Source organism: Euprymna scolopes, chromosome 10, assembly GCF_053919585.1.
Source record: "Euprymna scolopes isolate OS-2025 chromosome 10, ASM5391958v1, whole genome shotgun sequence".
NCBI classification, from domain to species: Eukaryota; Metazoa; Mollusca; class Cephalopoda; order Sepiida; family Sepiolidae; genus Euprymna; species Euprymna scolopes.
The window spans coordinates 80933377-80955709 of NC_136491.1; the positions used below are offsets into that span (position 1 = coordinate 80933377).

The 22333-nt window shown below is 36.2% G+C and overlaps 1 protein-coding gene across 1 annotated transcript in view; it reads left to right on the forward strand.

The window, feature by feature from the left end:
- The first annotated feature begins 1359 nt into the window (after positions 1–1359).
- The window catches only part of LOC145286504 (neuropeptide SIFamide receptor-like), a 164099-nt gene continuing 143125 nt past the window's right edge, over positions 1360–22333 (forward strand). The window contains exon 1 of the mRNA XM_080135404.1: positions 1360–1453. Coding sequence (XP_079991530.1) covers positions 1360–1453 — 94 coding nt within the window. The remainder of the gene's footprint in view (positions 1454–22333) is intronic.

A 22333-nucleotide genomic window follows, 5' to 3' on the forward strand; every position in this document is an offset into this window, starting at 1 on the left:
GAGAACATTGGTATTATAAACTTTAGATTTCACCTTATCGGAGCGAAAATAAAGTGCAGTACATTTGAAAACATCTATAGGAAACAGCGAGAGAACAAAAAAGTCTGTGTCTTCTCCAATAACGCTTGTCGGTCTAAAAGAAGACATATTGATGACTGCCTTTGCAATCTATCGTCGACATCTCTTTCTGGTTGAATAGCATTACATCCTATCTGCTCATTCGTTATGTGATCAGCTTGATCATTGTCTGCTTGTTTACCCCATATGAAAAATGTCGTCCTTTTTTCCACAAAATATTGTCTCCTCGGTTTTTGTACACCACAACGGCCTTCGGTCACGTATATAGATTTCCCATACAACTTTTTGTTGGGGCATTGATTTCCGTAAGCCGTGGATGTTCTACAACACAAGTATTCTCCTATTTTATTGACAAGGTCCGATATTGTCAGCTGTTCTTCATCTTTTTTCCCTAGGATAAATACTCTCGAATGCCTCATCCTGATTGCTGTTCTTTAGTCTTCAATCTTTTAGTCATTCAGCTGACGTAAATTGTCTTGGAATATTCCGCATTGTACGGAAGTTGATGCTACCTGACTGATGGTAAACACAGTCTGCTGCGTGAAGATCACCATCAAAATATTGGGTCCGGCTTCGAACAGCCGTGCCCCACTCATCCCCTCTAGTTTTGCAATTGTCCAATATAGTTTGAACAAATGTAGCTGTCTTCTGCAGTTAAACAGGCTGGTATTTTGAGAGAGAAAAAAAGGAAACAAAAGAAACATGGATGAAATTCGTCACTGTATTTCCTCCTCACAACTTTCTCAACTTCCAGCACGCGTTTGTCCTCCTCACCGCTGCCAACAGGCGTTTTATTAAAAAAAAAACTGAGTGCATTTCATTTTCATATGTGTGCGGTAGGCAGTGTGATCTCGTGCTATTCCACGAAACCACACCTTATAAAGCCACGGCGGCCATCTTTAATCTCTCTCAGATCCCACTTGAAGCTAAGTCGTATAGCAACACAATGCACACATACTTCGGTGAGTATTATATTATACTCCCCCCCTGTCTGCACATCACACATGTGGCATTGTGGGCGTGGTCCTTTGTTGCGGGCATTCCTACGAAGGGGATTGGCTAGACTACTTTATCATTATTGGAGCTCTCAGAAGGGGCGTCGAGACTATCGGGATCAGTGTTAAGGTTTGCAGTCATACCATCAGGCTGGACTTCATCTTTATTGGAGTTCTGTAAAGGAGTTCTGGAACTATCGGCATTATCGTTGGGGTTCGCAGTTGTACCATCACGGTTAATAGGTCGGATGCCTTTTATCATTGCATCCAGTTCTGCCAGGTTTATATGAGCAGATTCATTCGCCGTCACAACCAGCAGGCGTCCTCAATCGTAGCCCCATTCTTCTTCAACAGCACACCAATCTCCATCTACACGTTCAGTTCGTCTCCCTACACGCACTAATCTCATTGGCGGGTTCATCCTGCTTTACTCTTGCGATGGTCTCCTTCACCATGTGAATCCAGAACGTCTGCTGTTTACTCATCCCAACCTTTGGTGACTGCGTTTTCCCTCCTCTTTACCTGTTGCCGTACAAGTCCATCCCCCCACAATGGTAGGTGCTCGACAAGTTTCCACACAGGGACAATACAGCTCGCTTCGTGATGACATTGGGTGTTTGCTTCCGTGATTATTGCATTCAATTCTACATTTTCACATAGAAAATTCTGTCTTCGCTTTTTCCTTTTCGATCTTTTTTCCACAGAATAAGCAATGTATTCTTGTCACATGATTCCAGAGAAATTCGATCGCTCCATTTCACTGCTCGGCCAAAATCACCCTTGTTAGAGGTAATAGCAATCTCCTTTTTGTTGATATACTTTACCCGTATATGTAAATTTGCTTTAGTGCAACATTACAGGGTGGGTTAAACAAAAAAAAGCAGAACATCCTCCTCTTATCTTCGGGGGGGGGGGGGGCAGGCTTTATACAATTTGTGATCAATACCGAAACTGCCGTACTTTTTTTGCCCACTTTGTAGAAGTAGCTGAGGGAATGAGTATGGGTAATGTTATATATCGTTTAAGGGTTGATTCAACATCACTGGCAACCGTCTTATTAATCCTAAAATCCTATTAATCCTAAAAACATCGGTAAAACTGCAAGATTTATTGGTTTTCCATGAAAAGTGGGAGAGTTAGTGTTTTAAAACAAATGGAACATTCATTTATTTATTTCGGATTATTATCATCATCTTTTAGTTGCTGTTTCACGATGTTTCGGCCGACTATTTATCTGACCTTCATCAGGTGGTAACCGCGATGAGATAGGAACTCCAAACTCATTACTGAATTCTCAGTCGGCACTGCCTTCCATGGTTGTTTTTTTTCTCTCACCACATTTTTCGACTCAACACATTTTGGCTAACTAAGCCTCTGGTCGGATTTGGGTAGGATTGAAACCGCTATCTTTAGACACATTTAACCTTGATAATCACCGTCTCTATCTACCGCGCCACGAGCCCCAAAGAGCGATCAAGGTTGGCTTTTTGGTCCTCTGAATTAATGTTTATATCCGATCTTCAATTGTCGGGTCCATACCGAAATGGTATATATTATTTAATTAATTGGAATGTTTATTGAGATTAGTATTATTTATTCCTTTATTTATGGCGAACTATTACAATCATCTTTTAGTTCTTGTTTCACGACGTTTCGGCCAACTATTCCTCTAGCCTTCGTCAGGTAAAAACAACAACGAGATAGGGACTCTGAATCTCCTAACTGAATTGTCAGTCATCACTGCCTTCCATAGTTGTTTTTCGTCTCCCCACGTTTTGGCCAACTAAGCCGCTGTCCGGCTTTGGGTAGGATTGAAACCGCTCTCTTCAGACAATCGAAAAGGACTTGTAAGTCGAAATTGTGCAACTCCGAGATGTAGAGTTGACCAAATCTGACAAATACAAGGCCGATAGGCATTAGTCGCGTGCTCCCATGTAATGAATGAATGCGTGAATGTAGGATTGACATGAAATTCTTAAAGATAAACTAAAATGACCGAAAAATGGGCTGGAATGTCTTAAATGCATAAAAAGCAAATGAATTAGAATGACTTTAATGAACTTAAGGATGAATTGAATGACCTTAAGACTGACTTGAATGCTTAAGAAATAACTGGAATCCTTAAAAATAACTTGAATGATCTGGAGAATGACTTGAATGGCTTTGAGACTGAACGGTTGTAAAGTGGGTGACAATTTTACATTAAATAAATACAGAAAAGTGATCCCCCACTTTATATCACAAAGTTATAAACATAAGTACAGCATGTAGTAAGAACATATACAACACTTTGATCTTGGCCAAAATGCCAAGAAAAGGATATTTACTGTTCCCCCACCGAGCAAATTGGGCACAAGGCCGATTTTTAATGGGAGGAGTGAAGGGGAAAATGGGGACAAACTCTCCGGGGAGTAGGGAGCTGGATAGTGACAATTAGTATGAAGGGTTGCCCCCTACATTGAACAAGGTCTTATACGTGGGGTTTCCACCATATATGGTCTTTGCTTGTAGTATTTGCCGGAAAAGATACTATACTTTGATCTTGGCGAAAAGGTCAAGAAAACTGTATTTATTTGCTCTCCCACTGAGAAAATTAGGCACAAGTCCGATTTATAATGGGATGAATGAAGGGGAAATGGGGACAAACCCCTCGGGAAGTAGGGGAGCTGTATAGTGACAATTGGTATTAAGGGTTGCCCCTACATTGACCAATGTCTTATATGTGTGGCTGTTCCACATATTGTCCTTGCTTGCATTATTTGCCGGAATAGATACTACACTTTGATCTTGGCCAAAATGCCGAGTAAAGCTGTATTTATTTGCGCCCCCACTAAGCAAATTAGGCACAAGGCCGATTTTTAATGTGAGAAGTGAAGGGGAAATGGGGACCAATTCCCCGGAGAGTGGGGGAGCTGGATAGTGACAATTGGTATGAAAGGTTGCCCCTACATTGACCAAGGTCTTATATGTGAGGTTCGTATTTATTTGCTCCCCCGCCGAGCAAATTAGGCACAAGGCCGATTTTTAATATGAGGAGTGAAGGGGAAATGGGGACCAACTCCCCGGGGAGTAGGGGAGCTGGATAGTGACAATTGATATTAAGGGTTGGTATTTATTTGCTCCCCCACCGAGCAAATTCGGCACAAGGCCGATTTTTAATGTGAGGAGTGAAGGGGAAATGGGGGCCAGCTCCCCGGAGAGTAGAGGAGCTGGATAGTGACACTTAGTATGAAAGGTTGCCCCCACATTGACCAATGTTTTATATGTAGAGTTTCCCCCATATATAGTCTTTGCTTGCAGTATCTGCCGGAACAGCTACTACACTTTAATCTTGGCCAAAAGTCCAAGAAAACCTTTAAAAGCTAAGAACAGCATCTATTAAGAATATACCTTTGATCTTAACCAAAAAGGCCAAACACAAAAGTGTTACAGACAGACCGACCGACAGTCCGACAGACCGACTGAGTGACTTATAGAGTCGCTTGCCCGCGACTAAAAAATGTTGATTTTTTTGTGTTAGTTAATTCATTTACTCGTCAATTAGTCAGAAGGAAATTATGTGTTTCCTGGTTTACACGCTTATTTTAAGATAAGTCTTTAACAAACTAATTTAAAAATCGCTTTGCAATTTACACGCACGCTGATAAGTTGGGGAGATAGAATAATCAACCTCTTAGGAATGGCAAATCTCGATAAGATAATTAATCTGCTTCGCTTGTTTTCTGTTCTTTCTGTCACAAATTATAAATACAACATGCAGAAATAAAAAAAAAGATACACGCTAAACACTTCCAGGCGTTAATTAGTCGATCTGAATCTAACCTACGGTGAATCTAACCAACGGGGGAAATGAGGCGGTGTTTAGAATATGTCTAAATACTACGTGACTTAGACCAACATAATTGGCGTCTTCTTTAATTCAGTACACCAAATTTGTTTCACGTCGAATGTAATGAAAGTAGAACGTGCTTATGTATAGAGAAAAAATGTTGGGAAAATTTGCTTAAGAAGCAAACATACTCCACTGAAATAATACCAGCTAGAATGATAGCGAAGATGTAAGGCTATGGAACGGCTGGCCGCAGTTGATATTCGAATTAAATATATTTGCAACACTATAGATAGGACACAAAAGCTGTCTATCGAAAGTTAGGGTATATATAAAATTTAGCTCATATATATATATATATATATATATATATATATATATAGAGAGAGAGAGAGAGAGAGAGAGAGATAGATAGATAGATAGATAGATACCTGTGTGTGTATATATATATGTGCATGTATGGGTGGGTGTGTGTGTGTGTGTGTGTGTGTGTGTGTGTGTGTGTGTGTGTGTGTGGAAGCTTTAAGAAATTAATATAATAAAATCTTTAAGGTGAGACTTGCCGGGATAATACAAAACTTATCAAGATTGTATTGGAGCTTATTTAGAAGTAAACAAGAAAAGAAAATGAAGGGATATTACCTATATATTAATATATATCGATTGATTCATTTATTCAATAGGGTGCACATTTATAAAGGGGTGCTAGGTAAGTGGGAACTCTATATGCCATGACATTTCGAAGCCTAATGCTTCTCCTTAGAAGAGTGGAGAAGGTGCTAGGTAACATGACAGGAATGCGACGTCTAGCGATAGTATTATTAGGAGCGAAATAGAGTATTAAGACTGCTGGGAGGAGTTAAAAATGGTTTCTCTGTAGTTTGCATGATGTAATGGATGTATGTATATAGCATAGTTGTCATAGTAGGTTTAATGTATGTGGACAGCTTTTGCGCTTAACTTCTCAAGAGGGATATGGGGTAGTTTGGTTGAAAGAAGGTGCCTAATTAAACCTTTGTGTATATGTGTAGGTGTGGAGAGGGTTAGGCTATGCTTCTATACGTTTAGATGGGGTGTCTTAGATAATAACAATGCTTGAACGAAGTGTTTGTTATGGTGAGTGGTAGTGGGCACATTAATGTAAAGGGTTGAAATCAAAGGAGGGGGTATAGTACTAGGGTTTTAATAGTGTAAGCTAAAGATGAACCGAAGAGAAGTATGGGGGTGGCAATGCCAAGGGTGTATGGGGTAGATGGGAGTAGACATATAAAAATTATGAAGTAATGATAGGTATATTATTATTATTATTATTATTACTATGATTAATATTATTATTATTATTGTTGTTGTTGTTGTTATTATTATTATTATTATTATTATTATTATTATTATTATTATTATTATTATTATTATTATATTGGAAAAAGGTGGCCGAAAAGAAAATAAATAAAAAATTAATAAAAATAACTATGTGAAAAAGTGGATATGAATAAGACATAAGGGTGTGAGAAGCCAAGATGTATTCCTTTATTATATATATATATATATTTATATATATATATATACATATATATATATATATATATATATATATATATAGTAATTTATAAAATATATATGACGACTAAGCTACACTGAATATTCTGCGTTTCATCCACTGTAGGATTCGTCAGGCTTATGCGCGAATTTTGTGGTTACTTCTTGTTTTTATATATGTTGAGGATTTCTGGTTAGCCAATCAGCTTTCTAGTATCCACCGCGCCCCCTCCTATCAGCCAATGGGCATGCATTTTATCGAACAAAGGATATGTTTTAGAACTAGGTTAGTGGTTTAAGGTAGATCTTTTCCCTCTTTATATATATATATATATGAATATACCTATGTGTACACACACACACATGCGCACACACACATATATATATATATACATATATATATATACATATATGTGTGATCGTTTATGTATATTCATGTTTATTTAATTTATTTATTTGTTTGTTTTCTATTGTTATTGTTAGTTTTAAAGCTATTTTGTATCGCTATCCTAGGGTGAGTTTTATTTTGTGAACACAGTTGTCTGCTATTTCTCGTCTACAGTTTAATAGATTTTGAGGTTCTTTAAAGTACAGGATAGCAAATTTTTCATGGAGGCATAATTTACATGGGTCGTCTAAGTGTCTGCACGTGGTAGCTTGTTTCATTATTTTCCATTCGACTACCGGCGAATGTCCGCTTTCTTTGAGTTCCCAGTATTTATTCGCTAGTGTTGTTTTTATACGGTGTTTTTTTATTTTTGAAGGTACTTTTATGGTCATAGTATCGGGTTTTAAAATCTAAGGAAGTCATGCCTATGTAACATTTCTTGTTATTCGGGTTTTCTTTCGCAAATATTGTTGCTTGATAAACTACACTTTTTGTTAGGCATTTGTTTTGGACTGGGCAAATTGTGCGGTGTCTACAATTGCATTTACCTTGATCATTATTATTATTATTATTATTATTATTATTATTATTATTATTATTATTATTTATGGTGTGGTTGTTCTTGTCTGGGTTGGTTTGTTATAATTATTATTATTATTATTATTATTATTTCTGCTAGTGTTGGTTTTATTTCTGTCATGGTGTCTACTTTTTTATTGTTTATTTTGTTGTTGTTTACATTGTTTTCATTTAGTATTTTGTTATTATGTGCTTTAATTTTCATCTCTAAATTTTCGCAACAACTGTAAGATAACTTCAAGGTATTTTTATTGAAGATTTTGTGTAAGGGGTTGGTTGCGGGAAAGTGTTTTTCAATAAGATCTAGAAATTTCTTGCCAAGTTTTGTTTTTAACATTTGATTGTATGGGGCCGTATACCAAATTATAGTTCTTTTTCTTCTATTTTTACTTTTATTATAGTTGTTGGTGTTTTGTTGTTTATATTTGATATCGATGTTTTTGTATCCACTATTTTTTAGGGCTGATTCGTAGATATTGGTTGACCTGTTAAATGCATTTTCATCGCTTGAGTTATTACTGAGTCTACTTACGATCGAGTTAGGAATGTGTTTTATAATTGATGGTGGGTGGTTGGACTTAGGGTTTACGTAAAGTGGAGTAGCGTTATCTTTTAAGTATGGTTTATATGTGTTTTTTCTAAGTTTAACGTGACGTCCAGGAAGTTTGTTATTTTTATGTTAGCTGATACGTCCGCTTTTAGGCCTAATTTTTTCATTTCTTTGTGTATGATTTTCTTAAAGTTTTCTCCCTTGACTTTCTTGGAGTTTTTTATTATAGCTAGTCCGTCATCTCTATATAGGCCGATATCCGTAGTATCGAATATGTTTGTGAGGGTATATAGAATGAATAATCCCACAAGATCTGGTGCCTCTGCAGAGTCTCTGGCACCCATCGCCAAATCGAACGAATTTTTCATTTTAGTTTTTATCCATTGGTTATTGTTATTTATTAGAACTGATTTTCTACATTTTTTAATGATGTTGATTTCTTCTGAGGATATATCAGTGTATGCCTCGGCAAATTCTATGGCAATGTTAAATAGTTCTTCGGATATCGAGGGATAAAAGTCTATGATGTCAAACTGTATGAACGTACATTTATCTTTGTTTTCTATATTTTTAAACCAGGTGATTGCTTCGGTAGTATTTGCCCACTGGTTTAGTTCTAGGTCCTGTTTGATTTGTTTGTTTACTCTAGAAAGTATAGTTTTGCTAATTCTACCTATTTCTGGTTTAGTATATTCGATACTACGGATATCGGCCTATATAGAGATGACGGACTAGCTATAATAAAAAACTCCAACAAAGTCAAGGGAGAAAACATTAAGAAAATCATATTAAATAGGCATGACTTCCTTAGATTTTAAAACCCGATACTATGACCATAAAAGTACCTTCAAAAATAAAAAAACACCGTATAAAAACAACACTAGCGAATAAATACTGGGAACTCAAAGAAAGCGAACATTCGCCGGTAGTCGAATGGAAAATAATGAAACAAGCTACCACGTGCAGACACTTAGACGACCCATGTAAATTATGCTTCCATGAAAAATTTGCTATCCTGTACTTTAAAGAACCTCAAAATCTATTAAACTGTAGATGAGAAATAGCAAACAACTGTGTTCACAAAATAAAACTCACCCTAGGATAGCGATACAAAATAGCTTTAAAACTAACAATAACAATAGAAAACAAACAAATAAATAAATTAAATAAACATGAATATACATAAACGATCACACATATATGTATATATATATATGTGTGTGCGCATGTGTGTGTGTACACATAGGTATGTTCATATATATATATATATATATATATATATATATATATAAAAAGAGGGAAAGATCTACTTTAAACAACTAACCTAGTTCTAAAACATATCCTTTGTTCGATAAAATGCATGCCCATTGGTTGATAGGAGGGGGCGCGGTGGATAATAGAAAGCTGATTGGCTAACCAGAAATCCTCAACATATATAAAAACAAAAAGCAACCACAAAATTTGCGCATAAGCCTGACGAATCCTACAGTGGATGAAACGCAGAATATTCAGTGTAGCTTAGTCGTCATATATATTTTATAAATTACTAACTAGCTCTACCTACGTATTGAGCACTTTTGAAGTAAATACTTAAAGTTTACGCATAAATCTATACTTTCGTATATTACATTTATGTGAGTAAATGAAGTAGTTATATTATATATATATATATATATATATATATATATTAAAATATAGTTTTTATACCTTTACTTTCTTTTCTTACTCACTTTCGTACTAACAGGGCTACTCTGGGTTTCTCGGATTATACGAGGGGCGTGCAATAAGTAATTCCCCTGACCCACTTCCCATTACAGTAGAGCACCGAAACTTTGCACAGTTATTAGTTTTTCTTTGCATAGGAATCACCCACGGTTATGCATTTCTCCCATCGTTTGATGCAGCTCTGGATACTGTTTTTGTAGAACACCTCAGGTTGGTCCTTCAACCACGACATGACTTCAGAAATCAAGGCTGCATCATCTGTGAAACGCTTTCCTTTCAAAAACAACTTCATGGCTGGGAAGAGGTGAAAATAAAAGGGGGCAAGGTCAAGAGAGTAGGCAGGATGGGGAACGATTTCATCACCACACGCCCGTGATTCTGATCTGGTGACATGCGAGTTGTGGACCGCAGCGTTGTCCTGGAGTGGAAGTGTACTTTGCTGATCTTGTCCCGGATCTTTATTTTGATAGCTTCCCTTAATTTCCTCAAAAGTGAATCATAATAGTCTCCTGTAATTGTGGTACCCTTTGCCAGGAAATCTGTCATCACTACTCCGTCCTGGTACCAGAAGACTGTGGACTGCACCCTTGCCTTCTTTGGAGGTGATGAGTCCAAGTACTTCCACTGCATTTACTGGGCTTTGGTCTCTGGATCATAGCGATGGACGCAGGTTTCATCTTGTGTAATCAGTCTTTGGAAAAACTTTTACTCATCTTCTTGGCACATCTCCAAAGTCATCCTCGAGCACTCGACGCGTTCTCACTTCTGAAATGGTGTGAGCAACCTGGGAATCCATCTGGCAGACACCTTATGCATATGCAAATGGTCATGAATGATAGTTTCCACAAACCCAGGACTAATCCTGACATCTTGGGCTATTTGGCGAATAGTAATGCACTGATCTTCCAAAATGGCAGACTCAACTTGACGGACAGATTCCTCATTAATGGCAAGAGGGGAGGGGGCGACCAGGTCTGTGAGCTGTTTCCACAGACGTCCTGCATGTTTGAATTCATGATGCCAGCGTTTTACAAGGTCATATGATGAGGAATTATCACCATAAGTTTCTTTTATTTCATTAAAACCCTCCTGTGGTTTGCGTCCTTTCAAATACAAAAACCGGATCATTGCTCGACATTCAACACACCTTACTAAGTTCAAACACCTGAAAAACAGACACCACTATTAGTTCAGAGCTGTAATTTGCTACATAACCTGTAGAGATATAAATAATTGCACATGCTAAATTTCAGCTAGATCAGATAATTGGAAGTGGTTCAGTGGCATTACGTATAATACGCCCCTCGTAAACAAAACTAAATAGCAGATATCAAATATTGTGAAGTTTTACTGTCACCGCAAAAAAGACACTCCTTTTTTTTAATCAAACGTGGAAAAGTAAAACCAACTAAGCAGGCTTCACACTGCTTCCAAAAGAGCCGAACAAAGTTTAGAATCTCTCCGGCGCACGGTTCAAAAGAACTTTTAGTCTCACTTGTCGAGAAATGGCAATGGTTAAGAGGCAATAAATTTAATCTGGAGTTGGCCTTGTATAATTTGAATAGGTGCTTTCTCATTAACTGATCTGTAACATTAAAAGTCGTGTTTATAGCATTAAATTATATAACTTGGAGCTAAAGAATGGGATTTTTTTTTCTAATATATATATATATGATATTTTTCGGTGGTTGCGTTAATTATAAAAACCACTTAAGTGTGTACTTTTGAAGTTGTAACTGGAGACGGAAACATACTAACACATAGTTAACTGTTTTTAATATAATAGGTGTATACGTATGTAATTCTTAACACCATGAGAATTTTGTAAAAATGCAAAATTCAAACAATCTTTATTCATGAAAAATAATGTTTTAAATGTTACTTATATTCATCTTCGCATATTTCTCTTTCCAAAACATTATTCATGACAGATTGCAGAATCTCTGGATTGCAATTTTACTCCCTTATTTTCTTCCTGGTGTTTTCTTTCAAATTTGGACGAGTTTTGAACATTTCTTTAATATATCCCCATAAGAAAAGGTCGGTGGCTAGTCAAGTCTTGAGAACGCGCTGGAAATTTAGTGATCGATAATATGCGAAGCTGAAGATGGTCAACATTTAACAGAATTTACTATTCATAAACAATGATTGTTTTAATTTGCATTTAATTTTGAATTTACTGTAATTTTCCTAATATCTAAGCCAGATAGTCTAAATATTACCGAAAGATATCATCCGAAATAAAGAATCTATGTATGTTCAAAACTCTTTAGTGATTTTTTGGACAGGTCTTATATATATACATATATATATATATATATATATATATATATATATATATATATATATGTGAAATAAAATTGAGGTGGAAGGACCTAGATACTCAACGTTTCGCCCGATTTATGCGGGCTTCTTCAAGAGGAATGGTCATTGACGAGAGAGTCGGAGGATTGGGGCTATATATAATGATGGGGGAGAGCAGCGTGTTTTCCTTAGGTAAATTAGATGTCATATGTACATGTATATACATTTTATGAGAGAAAAAACTAAATTAGAGTAAACTAGTGTAGTGGATTACGTCTAAAAGATAAAATATCGTAATCCACTACACTAGTTTACTCTAATTTAGTTTTTTCTCTCATAAAATGTATATACATGTACATATGACATCTAATTTACCTAAGGAAAACACGCTGCTCTCCCCCATCATTATATATAGCCCCAATCCTCCGACTCTCTCGTCAATGGCCATCCCTCTTGAAGAAGCCCGCATAAATCGGGCGAAACGTTGAGTATCCAGGTCCTTCCACCTCAATTTTATTTCATATCGTCCGATTTAATCCAGCTCAACAATCACATATATGTATATATATATATATATATATATATATATATATATATATATATATATATATATATATATATATATAGCTTAAAGTATAAAATTTACAAACTTAATAATACAAAAACTTTGGAATTTATGTTTGACACTTTTACACACTCCCATTATTCCGAAATAGAAGATACTACAATATTAAACGTCCAGTTTTTATTGATTTGCACGGTTTACAATTACCATATTAGTTTTAAAAAACACTTTGCTCTTTTGATATTATCAGCTGCCTAATTACACCGTTATATGTGGGTCTTACATTAGATATCCTTTCTGATCCTTATATATCTATATCTGGTATATTACTTTTAGAACATTACTTCTTTGAAGTTTTCAAAATCTCAAACTATGCGTTAACCAGCACATTCATAGCTAGTCTATTAAGAATGTGTGTTGCTAACAATTTATTTTGCTGAAAATATAAGCAATTTTTGAAGCTCCATGGAAAAAAGAATATAATCTCCATTTTGTATCCCTTATTACAAAAAAAGTTTTGTAAATTGTAATTTTAAGATAATCATGTCCTTATATATATATATATATATATATATATATATATATATATATATATATATATGCACTGACCAAATGCCGTAATAGTAGGGGTAAAAAAGTTCTCTGAACAGAATAGTTTAGCATTACTTTCTTGTTCTCTTGCAAATATAAAAATGAAGATATGATGACGCCCTTGCAAGATTTAATGGACAGCTATAAAGATATTAGAAAGTTTTTAAGATCCATTATTTTCGAAAAGAGCGATTAAAAAGCTATATATGTGAGATGAGAGCCCACTGACTTGGTGGCCGATTATTGTCGGACACTCGAGTTTTAAACCTGGATTCACGCAATTGCTCATTAAAGCGCCAATACACCGAAAGAGCATGCTTACATATATATATATATATATATATATATATATATATATATATATATATATATATATGATTCAAATAAATGAAAAAGTACATAGAAATTAGACAAATCTCAATATAAATGTATTTTATCTCGATAGTGCCTTTTGGTTTGAAATTAAGTTATTATGAGATGCATTATTTAATGAAAACGGTTAGTTTTATTTCAAGCAAAATCAATTCTTATTTGCAGTCACAAAGAACTTATTATAGCAGTTAAGTTATGAATTTGTAATATTTCTTTTCTAGATGCAAGTGCTAACATATATTAATTTCAGTTTTTAATCTTTATCTTTATTTCATTGTTTTATTAATTGTGTAAATTGTTTTCTCGTGCGAAAATGTGTCTATTCTATCTGGCAAGTTCATTTGGAATATATATTGTTTTATTTTTTTATAATAGATTCGTTTGTATATAAATGTTGTTTATGTGTTCCAAGTTGATAGCCTAAACAGATAAGGCAATTATATTAATTTTCAGTCAGTGAGAATCTTATACCATACCTTCTCTTAAACACGCCAAATGGGCTTTTAAGTACAATACTTAATATTTTTTATTTGATTTCTTATATGGAGAGTAGACAATGCATTATGGGTGCTCCAGTTACTCTTGCTTCTCTTTAATTGTCACTCAGTCCTCATATGAGTGATTTTTCTGACAAAGGAAGAAAAAAAAGCTGTATTCTATGTTGGCACTATTTTGCGTGAATAGCCGCCAGAGATGTCGAAAATTTTCTGTTTATATTCCTATCCTTCTAGCCATGTCAGTAGTAAGGGTGCTGCAGGTAAACGTTTCATCTGGGCTGACGTTATCCGCCTGATAGACCGGGACCCGAACCCTGGATTAACTACTAAGGAGGCTGTCCTATCAGAAGGTGCAAAGTACTCGGCCTACTGTATTGCCATTTGGTGAATGAATTCTGGACCGTGCAGTAGCTTCTAGTGGGGCCTCTCTTAGCCATATTAGTGGGTAATTGTTACAGCTTTACCTTTTCATGTGCTACAAAAAATATTTCTTCATTTCTATTTCTCTTTTACTTTCCCTCTCTGCTCTGCTTCAAGCAAGTCTATCGACCTAGTCCACAAATCCCAAAACTCCATCGTGAAAAGTTTCAATATAAAATACACGATTAAACCCGGATCACCAACTTCTAAAGTAGACGCCCACTACCATGTCTCCTTCTCGAACATCAGGGGTGTACGTTCTAACCTTCCAGAGGTTGAACCCCAACTACAAAAGACTACACCATACATATTATTTCTAAGTGAAACTGGCATTGGACAGACTATTTCCCTAGATGAGTTCGTAATTACAGAATACTCGAATTTAACTTCCAAATCTGACCCCCTAGTCGCCAAAGGCATGGAATATGTGGCTATATAAAAAATGGTTTTCCATGTGTTAGGGACATCTCCATAGAAGATCCTAACTTACCCTACATGTGCTTCCGGGTTGCAATTGCTCAACTACTGCATTTATATTTGCTATCTATCGCCCCCACAACAGCGGAGTTACTATCTTTAAAAGCATATCTGAGAAAATTGACCACGTCCTATCTGCTTATCCTTCAGCTAATATTCATATCTGTGGAGACTTCAATGTTCACAATGTGGAATGGTTGACTCACTCAAACTGGACCGATGATAAGGGGAGGTTCTGTTATGATTTCTCCATTGCTTATGACCTCACTACGATTGTTCACGAACCCACCCTTGTGTCCGATACTGACGGCCAGTATGCAAGTCTCCTAGACCTTTTTCTCACAAATTGCCCTGAACTGTGTTCAGCTTCCGTTCTTTATCCACTAGGATCTTCCGACCACTCTGTTGTATCAGTTAAGATAAAAATGAAATGTAATAAGTTCTCAGATGTACCTCTCCATCGTACAGTATATCGATACTCTATGGCTGACTGAGATAGCTTCCGTACATTTATATCAGATCTATCTTTGCGTTCCATGTTTTAAAAGGGTGTGTCCTATATAGTATCAGACCTGACCGTATGGTTAATTGAAAGTATAGACCGTTTCATACCCTCGAATAAATTCAAGCAAAAAAATATCGAACAGCCAGCCGTGATTCTCTCCAGAATGTGCTGCTACTATTGAGCACATAAATCACTTTTTCCATTTCTTCCAACGTAATAGATGTACTGAGACAAAAGTCGCTTTCAGGACTGCCAGAAACCACTGTAAAAAAGTAATAAAGAACGCAAGAGAGTTGTATGCTCAGTCCGTCAAGTCCAAAGTAGCTAAGCAGCGGCTTGGTTCCCACCAGTTTTTGCAAATAGCAAACAGGATCCAGAACAAAAGCATGTGTTCTATCCCAACTATCATCAATGGACCTGAAGTAATCTAGCCAGCATCAGACAAAGCTAAACTCTGCCAAGAACTTTGCAACTAATTCTATCCTTTGCGACCAAGGCCGCTAACCTCTAATATTTCTTCTTGTATCAGAAAACACGCTATGTGGTATACAAATATGTGTACGTGATGTTGCCAAGATAATCAAAAACCTTGATTCCAGTAAAGCAACCGGCCCTGACGTTATTCCAATTATAGTGCTCAAGTGACTTCAACCGGAACTGGCCCCTATCCTTACAAAACTGTTTAAACGTTGTCTTAAGGAGAATTGCTTTCGTCTTAGGGAGGCTTCATGTTTTGAGAAGCTTCTGGGCTTGACCTTTACTCCTGACCTTAAATGGAACACATACATTAAATCCGTTACTAAGGTCGCTGGAAAAATGGTGGAATCCTTCTATCGATCTAATGCAATTATCTATCTATATAAGAACAAGGTACGTCTCAGGATGGAGTACTGTTGCCACATTTGCGCATGTCCTGCTAGAAAGGACTTATCCTGCCTTGATGGAGTTACAAATATGCTTCGTAGCCTCGTAGGGGATGTCCTTTTCTTTTCCCTGCAAACATCTTTTTCACAGAAGAGATGTTGCGAGTTTGTCTTTGCTTTATTCTTATTTTCATGGTAAGTGATCGGCTGAGCTTCAATCTTTGGTCCTTCCTCGCAAAACTTTCACAAGAAACACCCGTCTAGCAGAAAACACAATCACTAATTTCCCCCACTCTTTATCTGTGCCTAAACCTAAACGTAGATTCCATGAACAAAGCTTCTTTCTTAGAACTGAACGCCTATTGAATTGTCTTCCGTTTTTCTGCTTTCCAGTTGACTGCAATATGGTTGTCTCCAAGTCTAACGTAAACAAGTTTTTGATGAGCCGTTCCATATATGTTAATAAATTTACCGAATTTACATTACTAACGATTACTATATTGTCCAATTTCTACTGTGCACTCTTTAACCCTTATCCTCGAGTGGTCTCTTGGTCTTGAATAAGTGATGATTCCTATGTAAACAAAAATCTAAGATTTTGTTGTCTTATTTTTGTTCCGCTACACATTAAGCTGCAACATTTACGATTTCCAACACAAATTATGTAATTTTTCATGTGCTTCAGGGTTGCTAACACCACTGCATTTATATTTGCCCTCTATCGGCCCCACAACAGCGGAGTTACTATCTTTAAGAGCATATCTGAGAAAATAGACCACATTCTGTCTGCACATCCCTCGGCTAACATCCACATCTGTGGTGACTTAAACGTCAATAACGTGGAATGGCTGACCCATTCAAATAAGACAGACGATGAGGGGAGGTTTTGTCATGATTTTGCCATTGCTTATGACCTCACTCAGATTGTTCGTGAACCCACCTTTGTGCCCGATACGCACGGTCAATATGCAAGCCTCCTAGACATTTTTCTCTCAACTTCCGCTGAGCTATGTTCATGTTCCGTTGATTCTCCTCTAGGATCCTCCGACCACTCCGTCGTATCAGTTAAGATAAAAATGAAATGTAATAAGTCCCCAGACGTACCCCTCCACCGTACTGTATACCGATACTCTATGGCTGACTGGGATAGCTTCCGTACATTCATATCTGATTTACCTCTGCACTCCATGTTTAAAAAGGAAGTGTCCTCTATAGTATCAGTTCTAACCGAATGGTTAATTATAGGCATAGACCAATTCATACCATCTAAAAAATTCCAACCTAACAGCCAGCCATGATTCTCCCCAGAATGTGCTGCTGCTATCGCGCAAAGAAATCACTTTTTCCATAGCAACCAACGTAATCGATGCACTGAGACTAAAGCTGCTTTCAGGACTGTCAGCAACCACTGTAAAAGAGTAATAAAAATTCAAGAAATCTATATGTCAGTCTGTTAAATCCAAGGTAGCTGATCAGCGGCTTGGTTCCCACCAGTTTTGGCAAATAACAAATAGGATCTTGAACAGAAGTGTGCGTTCTATCCCAACCATTATCAATGGACCAGAGGTCATCTCGTCAGCATCAGATATGGCCAAACTATTTGCCAAGAACTTTGCAGCTTATTCTACCCTATGCGACGAAGGCCATCAACTCCCCATATTTCCTCCTATAACACAGAACACGCCAGGTAACATACAAATATCCGTGCATGAGGTCGCCAAGCTAATCGAGAACCTTGATTCCAGTAAAGCAACTGGCCCTGACGGCATCCCAATTACAGTATTAAAAAATTTTCAACCAGAACTTGCTCCTATACTTACGAAACTGTTTAAGCGCTGCCTTAAGGAGAAGTGATTTCCGACTCCCTGGAAGGCCTCGTCAGTTTGCCCAATATTTAAGCATTCAGGTGATAAGTCATCTCCTTCTCAGTACTAACCAATAAGTCTCCTGTGTGTTATGAGTAAGTTGCTGGAATCCATATTAAATAGAGAAGTAGTCAACCACCTCAGCAGAAACAGCCTTCTTAGTGACACACAATATGGTGTCCGTTCTGCAAGATCTACCGCAGATGTGCTGACGATTATATCTCACAGGATTAGTGAATCTCTTGACAAAGGCTTCCTTTTAGGGCAATTGCTCTTGACATATCAAAGGCCTTCGACAAGTATGGCATAAGGGTCTACTTCACAAGATTTCCAGCTACAGTATGACTGGAAATATTTTCTCAATCATTAAATCATTTCTCTCCGATAGGCTCATAAGAGTAGTGGTCGATGGGCAAAAATCAGAGGCCTGCAGTATTAATGCTGGAGTCCCTTAAAGATCAATCCTGGGCTCAACTCTCTTCCTAATCTACATCAATGACCTCCCTAAACACATACTTAAATCATTCGTTGACATCTCTACTGATGGCAAAACCATCTATGGCAACACATTAAAGGCTGTAAATGACAAAGTTTCCTCTGATTCTCTCTCCTCTGATCTCGTGCGCGTGGTTCAGTGGGGGAAGACGTGGCTGGTTACCTTTAATGCATCTAAAATCAAACTCCTATCCTTACATCATCAACGCTCTGATCCCCATCTGGCATCAATTGGGATGGATGGCTCTCGTCTGGGAGAGGCCCCGTGTTTTGACAAGCTTCTGGGTTTGACCTTTACTCCTGATCTGAAAGGGAACACGTATATAAAGTCTGTTGCCAAGGTCGCTGGAAAGATGGTGTGATCCTTCTACCGCTCCAGAAGATATCTCACTACTGATGCAATTCTCTTTCTATATAAAAGCCAAGTACGTCCAAGGATGGAATACTGCTGCCATATCTGGGCAGGAGCTGCTAAAAATAGCCTATCCTGCCTTGGCAGAGTACAAAATAGACTTCGTGGCTTAGTGGGGAAACCTTTTTCTCTACCCTGCAACCTCTCTCCCATAGAAGAGACGTTGCGAGCCTATCCTTGTTTTATCGTTATTTCCATGGCAGGTGCTCGTCTGAGCTCCAATCTCTGGTCCCCCCTCGCCAATCTTTCACGAAAAACACCCGTCTAGCTGAATCTACTGTGAAAAGTTTCCCCCACTCTTTATCTGTGCCTAAATCAAAACCTGGATTCCATGAACAAAGCTTCTTTCTTAGAACTGCACGCCTGTGGAACTCTGTCCGTCTGCCTGCTTCCCACCTGACTACAACTTGGATGTGTTCAAGCCCAACGTTAACAAATTCCTAATGAACCGCCCCCTTAAGTAAACACTTCATCAACTCTCCACACTAACGTAATGTACTTGCAATAACCTTTATCCCTGAGTGGCTCCCGGGCCTTGATTAGTGGTGACCACTGTGTAAAATATATATATATACATATGTGTGGGGTGTGTTATTTGTTTTTGTTTTTGCGATACGTCTTAAATGAATTCAATTAATTACGAAAATGCATTTTTACCTAAATGCAAGTTGAGTATAATTTTCCCTTTAACCAATTTGGTACCCCCCACATAGGGAGCAGCATAAAGAAATATGTATATATATATATATATATATATTATTATTATTATTATTATTATTATTATTATTATTTTATTATTTACATACAGTCTGGTTCACTGTAACACACCTTATGCAGTGCAACTTGACTAGCTGTTGTCCCTTAGCCAGGAAGTTAAACTAAAACTATCGATTTTATGGTCGGCAGTTTTAACCTCAAGCACATAAGATCGGTGCTTGTAAACGACCGCAACAAGTGTCCATATTTATAGCCACTTGCCTATCACTTTTACAGTGCTTGACCTGCTTATTTTCAAACACACCCACCCACACTCACACACACATATATATGCATATATATATATATATATATATATATATTATTTTTAATATATATATATATATATATATATATATATTATTTTTAATATATATATATATATATTATTTTTAATATATATATATATATATATATATATATATATATATATATATATATATGTATATATTATAAAAAAAGTGAACCATCGCGTAAATTCAATCAACTAAAAAAATTGGAAACCGGGTGAGGAAAAGAAAAAAAAATAATAATATATATAATGGGGCAAGTTATATGTACAATTAAATAAAATAAATAAGTCGATTAAAAAACGATCGTTAAAATATACCCAAAGCGCTTATCGTTCAGACAAACATTTTCAAGGGTCATAAGTCTGAAAATTATTATTTTTTAGAATATTTGGTAGTGATATGGAATAAGAGCGGAGAGGAGGTTAAGAAAAAAAAAAAAACCTGACTACCCAAATAATTGTAACTGAAGCCGGAGGTTGCTTGCACAAAGTAGGGGGATTAGCAATGATGGCAAGTGCTTCGAGGACAGACAGGTGGAACTTTGTGCGTCCTCGGTACAAAACAGAAAAACACTCCGGAGAGAAAACAAGACCGCACTCCTTTTTATCGACCAAGTGTTTTTTTTTTTGTTTTTTTTTTCTTAACCTCCTCTCCGCTCGTATTCCATATCACTACCAAATATTCTAAAAAATAATAATTTTCAGACTTATGACCCTCGAAAATGTTTGTCTGAACGAAAAGCGCTTTGGGTATATTTTAACGATCGTTTTTTAATCGACTTATTTATTTTATTGAATTGTACATATAACTTGCCCCATAATATATATATATATTTTTTCTTTTCCTCACCCCGGTTTCCAATTTTTTTAGTTGATTGAATTTACGCGATGGTTCACTTTTTTATAATTATTCTAAAATTTTGCCAATCGAATAAAGTTATATATATATATATATATATATATATATATATATATATATATATATATATATATATATATATATATATACATGTGTGTATGTGTGTGTATAGTACAGATGTTTGAGGATCCATATTATCTTTCGGAATTAATTCAATTTGGAAAAATCGGTCTAATATAAAATGAGTTATACTCATAAATATATACACTCGGGTTTCTGACAAGAGAGATCAATGATTTTAACCCACAAAGAAATTAGTTTAGATATTTATGTAAAAACGTCTAACACATTTACAGACTTTAAATGTCACGGCTAAAAGACTCAACTGTCAAGTCCATAAAGATTTAAGAATTGTTCTATACGGATTTCTCAATGTAAACATCGCAGAAATATTAAAATGATACAACAGATTGGATCAAAACGTACTAAAGTTAAGAAGGTAACGACGCATAAAATGTTAAACTAAAGATGAACTGAACTATTTTAAGTCCAATCCTTTACAGGAACGTCGGAGAAATCTGAGAGTTTGATACTATTTTATCCTTAGTGTTGAAGGTTAATCAAATGTTCCAACTTTTATATGATCTATTGCAAATTCCATGAAAATCACATACGAAGATTTATTCAATGATTTTGATGTAGCAACGACTTCCCCTGATCTGTCAATTTATTAAAGGTGTTTCAATTCAAATATGTTGGTATACGACTGCTTTTAATAATAACAATCTATTTCTCTGGGTTCCCTGAAATGACAGTTTTCTTGACGCTGTGATGGTCTCCTTACTTTTATTTTGAGTTATTGTACTTATAATATTATAAAGACACATTATGTACAGTGCATTTGATTAAAACTATCAAATTTTCTAGGATGTTTGGGCAAGCCTGCTTCCTCAAGGAGTTATCGCCTCGGCAGCGCTCTGGAAATTTTCTAACTGTAATCAATTCTTTTGATCCATCCTCTTATTATTATTATTATTATTATTATTATTATTATTATTTTTATTATTATTATTATTATTATTATTATTATTATTATTATTATTATTATTATTATTATTATTATTATTATTATTATTATTTGTTAATTCTGAACTATGCTGGAGTCCGCGGATATGGACTTTTGTCTTCGCTTGACACAATCACAAGCTTTTTTTTTTTGTGACGGAAAATTTAACAGAAAGTTTTTGTAAACTGACTATGCATCTTATCATCGGTCTACTTCGACATTGTTTTTTAACGCTTCTAAATACAAATACGAGTTCCGCGACGGTTTCCTATTTGAGCATCACCATATGTCATGACTACCCGAGCTCCCATTTC